Below are 13,349 nucleotides of genomic sequence, written 5' to 3'. Positions count from 1 at the left end.
TCAATCGATTCCTCGTCATTTCCAGAAAGCTCCAACTTAATACCCTTAGTCGCTCCTGAATTACGCCCTTTTGAAAACCTGTATGTACTAACGGTTTTGTTATATATATATATATATATATATATATATATATATATATATATATATATAACAAAACCGTATACTAACGAAACGGTTTTGTTATATATATATATATATATATATATATATATATATATATATATATATATATATATATATATATATATATATATATATATATATATATATATATATATATATATATATATATATTTAACCCTAAGGATAATGTTGAAACCAAACAGGATTATATAAAACAAGCTTTTCAGCTGAAAGTAAAGAATAACAATAAAAATTAAACCAACAGAAATTATTCTGTGTTAATTTTTACTGTCCTAATAATTTTAATCTGCCCCCTCCTTAGCCTAGCCCCTACTCATCATGGTAAATTCTAACTTTTAGTCCAAATCACTCTCAGAACGCCTTCTCAAGCACAAGGGCAGTAAAAATGGGATGCATTTGCTTCGCACCGCAAAAGTTTTCAGTTCAATTTTATTAAAGCCCCTCGGTAAATACAAACTTAACAATTAGCTACATATGGAGCTTAAAATCTATTTACAGTGATGAAGTAAAGTAAATTAGAATCAAGTTTGTACCGAACGTATCAAAATAGTTCTTCTGCAATATTTCAGAACAGCAGCATAAAATATTATGCTTAAACAGTTTCTCCCCAGTGTGACTTCTTTGGTATTGAGACAAATTAGTAAAAAATTGAAGAGTTTTCACATAGTTCACACTTGAAAGGTTTCTTCCCAGTATGAATTCTTTGGTGTACAGAAAAATCAGAACTTTAGCTGATCTTTTTCATAAATATATCACTCCAGCAAAGATTTTTCCTGAATTGGCTCTTTAATGCATTGATAATTCAAGGCTAGAAATGAAGTTTTTCTTTGCTTTCTTGACAGGCATATGATTTGCCACGCATATGATACCTTTGGTGTTTTTCCGCAATGTGAGTTCTTTGATGTTGAGATAAATTAGTACTAGAATTGAAACTTTTTTCCCAAAGTTGGAACTTGAAAGGCTTCTCACCACTGGAATTCTTTGATGCACTGTTAAATAAGAACAGTGATGGAGGCGTTTCATACAAATGAACCACATGTACTGGTTTCCCCCTAAATGAATTCTTTGATGCATAGATAATTCAGGGCTGGAAATGAAGCATTTTTCACATACTTAACATTTGAAACGTTTCTCCCCCGTGTGAATTCTTCGGTGCACAGTTAAAGAAGAACTTTGGCTGAACTTTTTCATACATATATCACACTTGTAAGGTTTTTCGCCTGAATGAATTCTTTTGTGTTTAGATAAATTAGAGCTAGACGTGAAGCTTTTTTCACATACTTGACACTCGAAAGGCTTCTCCCTAGTGTGAGATTTACGGTGTTTAGATAAAAGAGAACTTTGGCTGAACTCTTTCATACATTTATTGCACTCAAAAGGTTTTTTTCCAGCACGAGTTCTTTGGCATAGACATACGTCATGCATCATTTGGATTGGACTTGATGTCTCGAGTTCAAAATCTGAATCTGTTTCTTGTTTCAGATAAATATTGGTTAAGTCAGGCATACTAGGTATTCCACTAACTTGATTTGATGGATCATTCTCAAATTGCAATGTGACAGCGTTGTCTAAAATAAAGAAAAAACCGTCAAATTAAATAAATACTTTGGGAGTTTGTTTAGCAACATTGTATTTGAAAACTAAGCGTTAACAGTAAATTACAAAATCACTGTACAAGAAATTCACATGACTCTTCCTCAATTGATTAATTTATAAAAAACAATTTGACACTTTTTTCAATATATTTTTGCCTTGTTGATCTTAGTAATTTTAAAGTGATTATAAATATTTTAAAACTTAAAGTTTTCCAAGACTAGATTTTACAAGATTTCAGACTAAAACTACTTACATTCTCTTATTTTCTAATTATTCACAAGTAAGATAAATCTATTAATACAGACCCTGAATTCAAGCCCTTTGTCAGGAGAAAATGCAGTTGGCATATGATACCTTAGCTTTGTAAATTCCACTGTAAGGAGTCTGTTGAAGAACAAAAGAGCAATTCCCGATATTTTTCTTGGTATGTAAGACGACACTTTTTGATTTCTCACTATTTCAATTAATTTCGCCATAATGATCTATCCCTTACTCGGCAAAAAAGATATCCAAAAATGGCTAAGACCAAGAACACAACTATCTAAGAGATTGCTGCTACCTCGAACCCCCTAATATTTTCCTTTGACAGGGTTCAGAAGTGTCTTTCATACAAAATAACTTTTTTTTTTATTTGAAGCACAGGGTTAAGACCAAATTTAAACTTCGAGATTAATTCTATCGTACCATCAAGCGTGAAAAGGTAACTGAATTTTGGACTAATTTATTAGTGATAAGTAAACAAAAAGACTATAGGAATGAAGGTTTTCAAAGGGGCAAATAAGCACTATCATACGCAGCGCTGCTCAATCATAGCTAGTAATATCATTGAAACTTTCAAAGGAGCTAATTCACTTGGAAATTAAAAGTACCGGTGCTCTTTTTAAGAGTCTTTTACGAGCTTCTTGTGCTCTAAAATTAAACTAAATCAAACAAGTGTAAGTGTATCCAGGTTATCAAAGAGCATAGATAGATTTTTTGGGGGATGGTATTTTTATTTTTCAGGTTAACTAGAGGAGGTATAAAACTAAATTAAACAATACTATTTGTGTCCAGACTTTCAAAATGTTGTATCTTGTTAAAAACTGTTGAGAAAGTTTCCCTGTCATACAAATAGCAAGTCAAACTATCGATTTTTACAGAAAAAAACAAAAATCTATAAAATATCATTTTCTTTCCCATGAAAAAGACAACTTTAATGTAAAACGAACAGAAATTAAATTAAAAAACTTTTCCCTCAAAACAAGTTTTTCATAGAAAAGCAAAATTAGCCATACTTAGCTTAATCCTAATGCCAGGATGGCGCTGAGAGCATCATCAGCCTTCTCGACATGGGGCGGTCTGCAGCAATTGCCTCTTTATCAGACAGCAAAATTTAAGCATGGTCCAGGAATTTCCCGAGACTATCATACCCCTAGAACTTGGGTCTTCCTCTCAGATGTTTCAAGCCACCACTAGTTGGTTGAAAGTCGTATAGAATCCGAGCCGGTGTGTCAACACGCAGTCACAAGAGATGTTCGCACCAGCGAAGTACCCACTCAGCAACCAGGTGTGACAAGGGTGACTAGGAAGTCATACTTTGTAGGCAGTCATTGCTGACAAAATATGTCCATTGAATTTCCTGGATTGCTCGAAGTCACTTAGATTGAACAGTGTCAAGACAGCACTGGACAGCTGCACTAGCAGGCCAAGTTTTAGCTCCGTATGGCAGAATCGAATAGACTGACCAACCAAGGATCTTCATTCTGGCAGCTCGTTTGATCATTGGCTTCTTCCAAACATGGCTCAGTCTATCGAAGACGACAGAGGCCATGGCTGCGCGGGCAATAAGTTCATGATTGAAACAGCTGTCCGATGATATGATAGAACCAAGATAAGTGAAATGGTCAACCACTTCAATTTGGTTCCCATGGACCAAGTAAGTAGAATTGTCATCAGCAAAATTTCGCTGCACTAGCATAACTTTCGTCTTCGGCCACTTGATGGATATTCTGGTACTTGCAGCTTCTCCCAAAAACTTGTTTAGAGCCAAGAGCAACTGTGACTTGGAGTTGGTGACTAGTGCTGTCATCAGCAAAATCACAATCAGTGACAACTCTATCCCTGTACTTGAGTCCAAAGCTCAACTTCTGGGTTGTGCAAGTCATAAGATGATCTTTATTACAGCTAAATAGCTCAGGAGCAACTGAGCAACCTTCCCTTGTACACAAACTGAGTCAAATGCTGCCTTGAAATCAAAATAAGCGATGAAAGCCTGCTGGCGGAACTCGTTCGCCTTCTCAATCATTTGTCCTATGGAGAATATCTGCTATGTCGTTGATCAGCCAGGCATAAAACCAGCCTCCTCTACTCTGTGATTTCGTCGGGAGGTGTGCAAAACATCGCTGCAACAAAACCATAGATAAGAGCTTATCTAGTACTAAGAGGAGCGTTACCCCTCTAAAGTTCTTGCAGTCCCTCTTGGAACCTTTCCTCTTCTGCCAGTCTTTGGATGTCTGAGTCCCGTATTGCATTGAATAGCATTTGGAGCCATAGCAATATAATGCCGCCGCCATTCTTAAGCAGCTCCGCAGAGATATCACAGATAGCAGGAGCTCCGTGGTTTTTCAATTTCTTCACAGCATTTTGAATTTCTACCAGTGAGAACGGTTTAATGTCAAAATTAAGGAGGTCATTATGGATCACAGGTTAGGGGATGGCAGGAGTCTTTACCGATAGAGAGAGAGGGGGCGCATTAAGCAGAGATGGGAAGTTTTCATACCACCTTGAAAGTTTGGACACTATGTCTTCAAGAAGCACCCCATCCGCAGATAGTACGTTTTCTATGGGTTGAGCATACTACCCTCAGAGGTCACGCATGTGTTTGTATACTGCGCCAACGTCCTTCATCATGGCAGCTTCTTGTAGCTCATCAGCTTTGCCGTAAACGGATAACTTGAGATCTCAATGTATCAGCTTATTCCTGACGCCGTTGAGATGTTGATAGGTCATTTTCTCCTGTAGTCTAGCCTGCCTTCAGAATGTAATAGCATCCGCAGCCTTCAATGACAGCCAAGGCTTTTGACCTAAGCTTACAAGGCATGAGTTGTTCTAGCTGCGTTGGTGACTTCAGTTTTAAACGATTCCCACATGACTTCAATATCCGAAAGCTGGGACAAGCTTTCAAAACGGTTTTTATTCTCAATTGTGTACTGCTCTTAGATTGCAAGAGCATCAAGACTGCAGAGATTTAGCATTGCAATGTGCTTGTTGACCTTCTGGAGTTTCAGCTTAAGACGAATTTTCGGAATTACAAGTTTGTGATCAGTATTACCAAGGTCAGTAGCACGAAACAAGCAGCAATTGGAAGCCGATGACCTCCATCGCCAAGAGATGATGACACGATCAATCATTTTCTTTGTGACGCCGTCGTTACTATATCATGTATACTGATGGATTCAAGGTCTTTCAAAAACTGTGTTGAAGATAACAAGCTGATGGGCACTGCAGAGCTGAAGCAGACGACTTCCATTGTCATTAGTTACGTCCGGGGTAACACGTCCCTTGACGTCTTTCCAGATGCTTGTGGGATCATTAACGGTAGCGTCGAAATCTCCAAGAAGAAGCAGTACATCATGAGGAGAAGCAAAACAAATAAGTTGCATGAGGTAAGTACAAAACTGGTCCTTAACATTGGGGCCAGTCTCATTTGACGACACATAGAATATAACTACAAAGAATCTTCCATGACGGTGTCCCAGGGGGCCTGCGATGAGATGCTTTGATATAGCATTATATAATGTAAGTACATTTCTAATAATCTTATGAAAAACCAGAACAACAACAGTTCTCCTTCTGTTGCAAGTACCTGACCAAAATAGACTGCAGTCCTTGCTGATGAATTTCTCACCTTCTTGTAAATAAGTTTCTTTAACACCAGCAATAGCAAAAGAATACTGCTTGAATTCATTAGCAAGAAGTAGCTCAGCGCCTGGAAAATTCAGAGTCAGAAAATTCCAAGTAGCTATTTTCATTCAACTCATTTCAAGGAGGTTCAATCTTTGGGCAGTTTGACCACCGTCGTGAGGATATCCGGGGATATACTGGGATCGGCATCATTAATGGGACAAAATGTTTGAGGCTTTCCTGACACTTTTCATTTCAAGATGGTTTTCCCAGCCAAAGCAAGTCCAGGGGACAGGGGGCCAGTCTGTTGCCCAAACCTCTTCACTTTATCTGGACGTGGGATTGGCAACTGTGACCAGACAGTACACAGCAGGTGGGATACACAACAAGTTTGCAGAGACCATTGTCCTGAATATGGATCCTATGCCCTGCTGCAGTTGTCCTCTAATAGAGGATCCTCCTATGATGGTGTTCATAGGAAAAAGGTTGTATGTCTTAATCGTAGATTATACAGTGTATGTCCCTCCCTAAGTGTGATAGAAGATTAACAGTAACCATGAAAGGAGGCTCAAAGAATTTTTTTTTTCAGAATTTTTAGGCATATTATTATTTCATTCTGGATTTGCAAATGCACACAAAAAATTTGAGATATTTGAAAACATACCTTTCTCCATGCTAGGATCAAACTCCAGTTTAACATGATCAGAATCAGGCTCAATTTTTATGGACATATCTGGAGAAATGGAAAAAATATTTTCTCCTTATTCAGGCTACAAAATTGGATAGTTTACATCCAAGAGGGTTCTTAGTAATATTTGGGAATTTGTCTTCATTTTCTGGAAAAAAAATTAGCAAATTCACATAAGAATACTCAGGAGAAACCTTTTTACAGGAGAAACCTTTTGCATGCTCTTTTTACAGGATTTCAAAATCCACCACAATTTTGCATAGCAGTTTAAGAGATGAGAAAATAACTAAAAACAAAAGATTCTTAAAAGAAGCAGATGGTTTGGAAAAAAAGTCTTAACTATACAAGGTTCATCACAACATAAGAAGTATGAAAAAAAAACTTGTCTACTCAGATAAAATCAATATTCTTCTTGATTTACATAGTGATGATGAATGGAGTCACATCAGAGACTATGCTTTAAGACAAAAATATGCATTTTTTTTATGTAAAAGGGCCTACAGTTCCTTCTAACACTTATCAATAGACTACATGACTCAGTTACCATCAAACCCATATTGTACTACTGATTTATCTTTTACTCAAATCTACCAGCTCAATTATGGAAAAGGTTTAAATAATTTCTTAGACCACACTGCTTTTCCATTTATGAAAAATTAAGCAAGAAAAACAGGTTTTAATTTTTATAAAGCAGTGAATACAATAAAATAAACACTTAAGTAAACAAAATACTCAAAATATTTTGGCCCCACGTCCGGGAGCATTTCTCAGTGGGAAAAAAAAGAAAAGAACAAAAATGAAACAAAAATGTTCTTTTTAAAACCTTAACTTACATCAAAATAAAAACATACTAAACACATAAAGAGAAAAAAATATAAATAAATAGGAAACAAAACTCACATATTAAATAAACACTTCCATTCACTGGCGTATAAACAAAATCGAATGTCTATATTGATTCACACAACGCCTCCTCACAATATATAAATCGAAATCTATCAAAAAATGAAGAATATATTTATACTTAAACCAAAACAATAAAGGTCAGTTAACCCCCGGCCCATAACCCCTAATTAAATCTCATAAGTTCATCAACCAATGTTTGAATTGTAAATTGAACGGATTTGTTTGCTTGCAAGCTTAGCAGTAGTTTGTTTGCTTTTCCCAGTATTTAACCCATTCTGACCTTTGTTTGCAAGGTCATCTTTTGTTTCAGAACTATTATTAAAATCAGTACTGGTTGAAAATCTTACCTACTATTTAATTAAACTATTATAAATTGAATTGATCCTAAATTCTCTTTCCTCTCTATTGATACTAATACCCCCATATATTATCTTTTTTATTTCTATAATTTCCCTGAAGCTTTGTAAAAGTCCTAAAGACGTATCTACTATTTTTGTTTGATCAAATAAAATACTTGATATTAGACATCACAGTATTTTATTTAAAGATGAAAGATCTTAGATGTAAGATCTTAGTGCTAAAAAACAGCCCTATTATAATGTGACATAGTCCCCACATTTAAATTGCAACCATATTTTAAATTTAAAAGTGCTCAAAAATAAAGTAGAAATATCCACTTACCTCTTGAGCACTGTTTGATAAAGAATAATCAAAAAAATCAGAACAATTCTTGGCAGCATTGTAGCAGAAACCTTGTATTATTCAAAATTTGCCATGGATGCCAACCAGGAGGGAAAAATTACCCCCTTGAGTTTGGAAATTACCTTTCCCTTTTGGATTGATGTACAAAAAACGAAATCTAGAAAAATCCCTCAAAATTTTTTATTCTGTAAATCAGGGTATGCAGGGGGGGGGTATACATTTTCAGGGGGGGTATAATGAATATTATACTTATGTTTAAAATAATTTTCACCAAGCAAAGCTCAGTCTCCTAGTGCTGCAAGTTAAAACTGGTAACAATAGAAAAAGAATTTGGGTTAGTACTGCCTATATGTACACACAAAATATCCAAACTGTGAAAAACATACATATATTGTTTGAATTCACTTTATTCTACTTGAACCAGATATGGCATGCATGCAAGGCATGCATGAGGTGTTTGTGAAATTTGATTTTTTTGCATTAGTATATTTATCTTAACACTTTTTTGGAGCTGGTTAAAAGAAATATTTAGAAAAGCAAAATAGTAAGAAGTCAGCAAGGAACTATACATAGAGGTAGTTCTACATTTATGGGTTAGTATGTGAATGCAAAATTATAAGGAATAGATATTGGAAATAAAAATTAAAATAATTAAATAATGCCTGGGGCAGATCCCACTCTGTACCAACTTCTGTGACCAAACTACAATTGATTTGACCATATCTAGCTATAGTGCTAATATTATTATAAAAAGCAATAAGTCTTGTTTTCTTTTGATGATTTCTTTTTTATTCAGGAAATTATATTCACTGTATATCTACCTTCTTTTCCTTTAATGATTCCATTTCTGTTCTATTTGTAGATGTAGAGAGTGCATTCAAATTTGCTTTTGCTAGTTTTAAAACACAAAAATCTAATCTTGAACTGATAGATTTTAGGAAGTAAAGGAACCTTAAATAGCAGGGTAACAAATTTGATCAGAGCAAACGCAGCAAAACATGAAGTATAGAAAATTTTCACAATTTTGCCATTAACAAGTCCCACCTATTTACTGAATGATAAGGTTTCAAAGGCGGCATATTTGCATATATATTTAAGTTGAACATGTGAGGAAGTGTAAAAGACCTCTGTTTTTGGGTTTTCATCTATTATAAACAAGCATGGATTAATTAAAAAAAACTTCTGTTTTTTTCTCTAAATTATTGGGGAGGGGGGGGGGGTTGTAACAACCCCCCCCCAAACAGTGACCACTGATAAAGAAAACGTTAAATCCATAAAATTACTGCTTTATAACATGCAGTATGTTTCTATTGATCATATCTTATAATTTCTATTCCACTATTATCCACAGTTTTAAATTATCAAAACTAGTAAATTCTTAGACAAAAGAATTCTAAGGCTAGATACTAATTAGCCAGACAGCTAATGATCACTTTAACAGTTAAGACATAGTGCAATCCCCATTGTAGGCATAGCCTATCACCTGGAAAGGGATTGTTTTTTCATAAGTTTTTTCTAAAGTTTCTCAGTAAGATTGTGACTAGGTTGAACATTTTAACCATATACAACATTATATATATATAAATATATATATATATATATATATATATATATATATATATATATATATATATATATATATATATATATATATATATATATATATATATATATATATATATATATATATATATATATATATATATATATATATATATATATATATATATATATATATATATATATATATATATATATATATATATATATATATATATATATATATATATATATATATATATATATATATATATATATATATATATATATATATATATATATATATATATATATATATATATATATATATATATATATATATATATATATATATATATATATATATATATATATATATATATATATATATATATATATATATATATAGAATAAAGGCACCAATGATTTGAAAGTGCAATTTGGGAACCACTGTCAAAATCTTCCTTCAAAACAGGATAACTGCTTAGTCATGACTTGGAACACCATCTTTTGAAGCTGTTGTTATATGTTGACAATGCAAAACGTGGACAATATATCCAATACACCCAGATACAAAAATAATATTCAATTCAATCAGTTTCCTTTTTTCAATAAAAAATGAGCTCCCTACAATTTTCTATGTAATGTTCAAACTGTCATTACTTGGTTATTTTTTGCAAAAAAGTTGGGATCAGCCAATTTGCCAATATACATCTGATCTTCTCTAAAACGTAACCACGTTGGCTTTATCTTGATAAAATTAAGTTAAAATGGCAGCTAATATTACATTGACAAAATTATGTTCCAAGTGTAGAAAATTCTTGTCTGATATGGTGGAATACCAGATTGACTAAAAATGTTCCATCAGCCAAATTCAAATGTAGATATTGGCTTCTATTATGAGATTCATTTCTTTTGAGAATATCTTGTGGTAACCTTGTAAAATTTTTTACAGACAGCAACAGGCCCTGTCAAAATATAGGTGACTCTGTCAAAACATCACTGAACATGTAAAACAGATGAGAAACAGTTGGTGTCAAAATTTAAGGGTCATATGACAAAAACATAGTTGTTAAATTTACAGGTATCTTCTCAACAATGAGAGCTTTTGATGATTATTATTTGTAATAATATTTCATATAAAAAACATCAAAAAGTCTTATTTTTTAATTTTAGTTTTACAAATTTGATGCTAGATTTTTCCATCATATGATGAACCACCACTTGGCTTTGTGCTATGTCCATATTTTTAAGCATTTGACTTGATGATCACAACACCCTAATTCATTTATCACTGAATAACCATGATTGCACTCCATATGATTATCTAATTTTGTCCCTATGCTTAAGGCAAATTGTTCAGTTTTTTTTACTTCCACTATACATAAATAAATATATATATATATATATATATATATATATATATATATATATATATATATATATATATATATATATATATATATATATATATATATATATATGTGTATATATATGTGTATATATATGTATATATATGTATATATATATGTATATATATATATATATATATATATATATATATATATATATATATATATATATATATATATATATATATATATATATATATATATATATATATATATATATATATATATATATATATATATATATATATTAATAATTGACAGAGGAGGCTGATTACCCATCTCAACCTTTGTAACTAATACTTCTATAGATGACTGAACGTCAATATTCACCACAGAGCTAGTCAAATCATTTCTCACAAGGGTTAAAAGGCCTTCATCTTTTTGAGAATAGAGATTAAAGACCCTATCTTTTGTATGTATTGTAAAATTCTTAATATTAAAATTTCAACAAGATGACAATGGATGCAAACAATTTCTGGGGATTCAACCTCCAAAAACCTTTTCAAATCAAACAGAGGATCAATTGGTATACCTGTTGTGTTAAATTGAACTGTATTCATTCTAAACTGTTTACTGTCTTTGATACTAAGGGTTGTTTCCATTTGTTTTTATTTTGAAACAGGTGAGAGTGGACTTACATTTCTTTTGAGGAATTGATTTTTTGTTGAGGAAGGTTTTTTTGTGATTTATGATATTAATTATAAAGGTGTACTTGATATTGGGAAAGAATCAATAGATTTCAAGTCATCATCAGAAATAGAATGATTTGGGATGGAATCTATAAGTATTTTATTATATGATGCATGTGAGGTGCTAAGATCCTGAAACATTGTTTCCAAACAACCTGAAATTGAATCTTCAATTTGTTTAAATGTTGATGATAAAAATGAATTGATCATTTCAGGAACTCTAACTGTTAAGATTTCATCAATTATTTCTTAATTAGGGGTTCTAAGGCTCTCTGTTGTGTTGACATGATTGGGCTTAGAGTAAGGTTTTTGGGGGTTGGAATTCCTTATTAGGAAGAACTAGAGCCAAATCTTCCAGTTGTATGCTTGATTTAAGAATATCTGCATACTTTTGTTTGCAGCACCAATGGTGATTTTTTCTTGTAATGCCTTAACAATAACCATTTCAACTTTCTTTTTAATGGGACATGCTTAGTCTTTAGCATGATGGTTGGCAAGACAATTAGGGCACTTGAATAGCCTAGTGCATTATTTTCTCTATTAATAGGACAAGATGATGTTAGGTGGCTGTGGGCAAATCTTGAACAGGTCAATACATACCAAATCATATTATTGAGTTAGGACTAAAGTGAATACACCATTCAATGCCTTTTTTTATGCTGATTACAAATATAATACTCATTTCTATCGGAAATGAATTTCACCCCCCTCCCCCCTATATATGCCAATTCAGGGTTAGGTTGGGTTAGGTATCGCCTATATAGGGGGGGGGGGGGGCTGAAATTCATTTCTGCTAGAAATGCTTATTATATTCGTAATCAGAATAAAAAATGGCACCAAATGGTGTATTCACTTTATTTAAAACTCAATAATATGATTTGGTATATATTGACCCTTGAACATCTAGGTTTACTGCTACATACTTTGGCAGTGGTTGCAAATTGCAAATCATGATACAGGGAATTTATCTCTTGACCTTTTTTCTATACCCAGAATAGAAATAGTTTCAGGGCGGTCAAGTAAGGGAGCAATGATAAACCCTCAACATTCATCTTGTCACATGTCTGTTGAACAAAGAGTGGACATACTCTTGTTAAACCTTTGTCCTTCCGTTCCTCTAATAAAGTCTCTACTATAAAAATACCCTTATCAAAGAAGACCAGCCCCTCAGGCATGTAGGCTAGCCCTTTGGGAGGGTTAGTTTGACTGTAATTCCTGTGAACTGTTGACAGGGAAATCCTTTTCACAGGAAAATGTTGACATTAGGTCATTAGCCAAATCTAGCAGTCCTACCTCCAGAACTTTGTTCAGCACTTTTTAATTTTTAATCTTAAAGCAGTTGGCAAGCACCATTAAATGACCCTAGGCCTACCAATATTGAGTCCTTTTGATAGTCTTTAATTTGCTTTCTTAACAGCATAATTCCTTTCATAATACTAGGCCTAACTTCTTCTTCTCTTCTTCTAATTCACAGCAGGCGGGCTATTCAGTAAAACTATTTAGCCCTCTTCTTTTTGCTTCACTCTGTAGGCTACAGAGCTACTGGCTTGATTGCCTCATATTTATTAGATATATTCAGATATCTTTCAGTAGATCTTTCGACTCTAGTAGTTCAAATATAAGATGATAGATGTCGATTTCTATGCTCTGTGTGCAGGTATAGTTGGCAAGGCTCTTGGCTGATAGTGAGATTTTGTGGTGTTTGAAGCATTTTAACAGTTTACAAAGCAAGGTATGTTGTGCAGACGTCAGCATATTACATTCAAATAGGCAATGGTCAATTGTTTCATT

At 33.2% G+C, this 13,349-nt stretch overlaps 1 protein-coding gene across 1 annotated transcript; it reads right to left on the bottom strand.

The window, feature by feature from the left end:
• Window positions 1-1,195: 1,195 nt before the first annotated feature.
• LOC148947873 (uncharacterized) lies at window positions 1,196-12,989 on the bottom strand. Its single transcript, XM_089095507.1, has 3 exons — window positions 12,931-12,989; window positions 6,287-6,458; window positions 1,196-1,712 (listed from the first exon to the last, which is right to left on the bottom strand). The coding sequence occupies exons 2-3, from the start codon at window positions 6,351-6,353 to the stop codon at window positions 1,258-1,260; spliced, it is 522 nt and encodes a 173-aa protein (XP_088951633.1). The 5' UTR covers window positions 6,354-6,458; window positions 12,931-12,989; the 3' UTR covers window positions 1,196-1,257.
• Window positions 12,990-13,349: the final 360 nt, after the last annotated feature.

The sequence above is a fragment of the Artemia sp. Qi Xiang Cuo genome, chromosome 10, assembly GCF_049724085.1.
Source record: "Artemia sp. Qi Xiang Cuo chromosome 10, ASM4972408v1, whole genome shotgun sequence".
In the NCBI taxonomy this organism is placed as follows: domain Eukaryota; kingdom Metazoa; phylum Arthropoda; class Branchiopoda; order Anostraca; family Artemiidae; genus Artemia; species Artemia sp. Qi Xiang Cuo.
This window is presented reverse-complemented; position numbering and strand designations above follow the sequence as displayed.

Bases quoted from the DNA above. Each gene is read 5' to 3' on its own strand.
- LOC148947873 (XM_089095507.1), bottom strand. From the start codon at position 6,353: ATGTCCATAAAAATTGAGCCTGATTCTGATCATGTTAAACTGGAGTTT. The intron at 1,713-6,286 runs GTATGTTTTCAA...TCTTTATTTTAG, and splicing joins TGATCCTAGCATGGAGAAAG to ACAACGCTGTCACATTGCAA.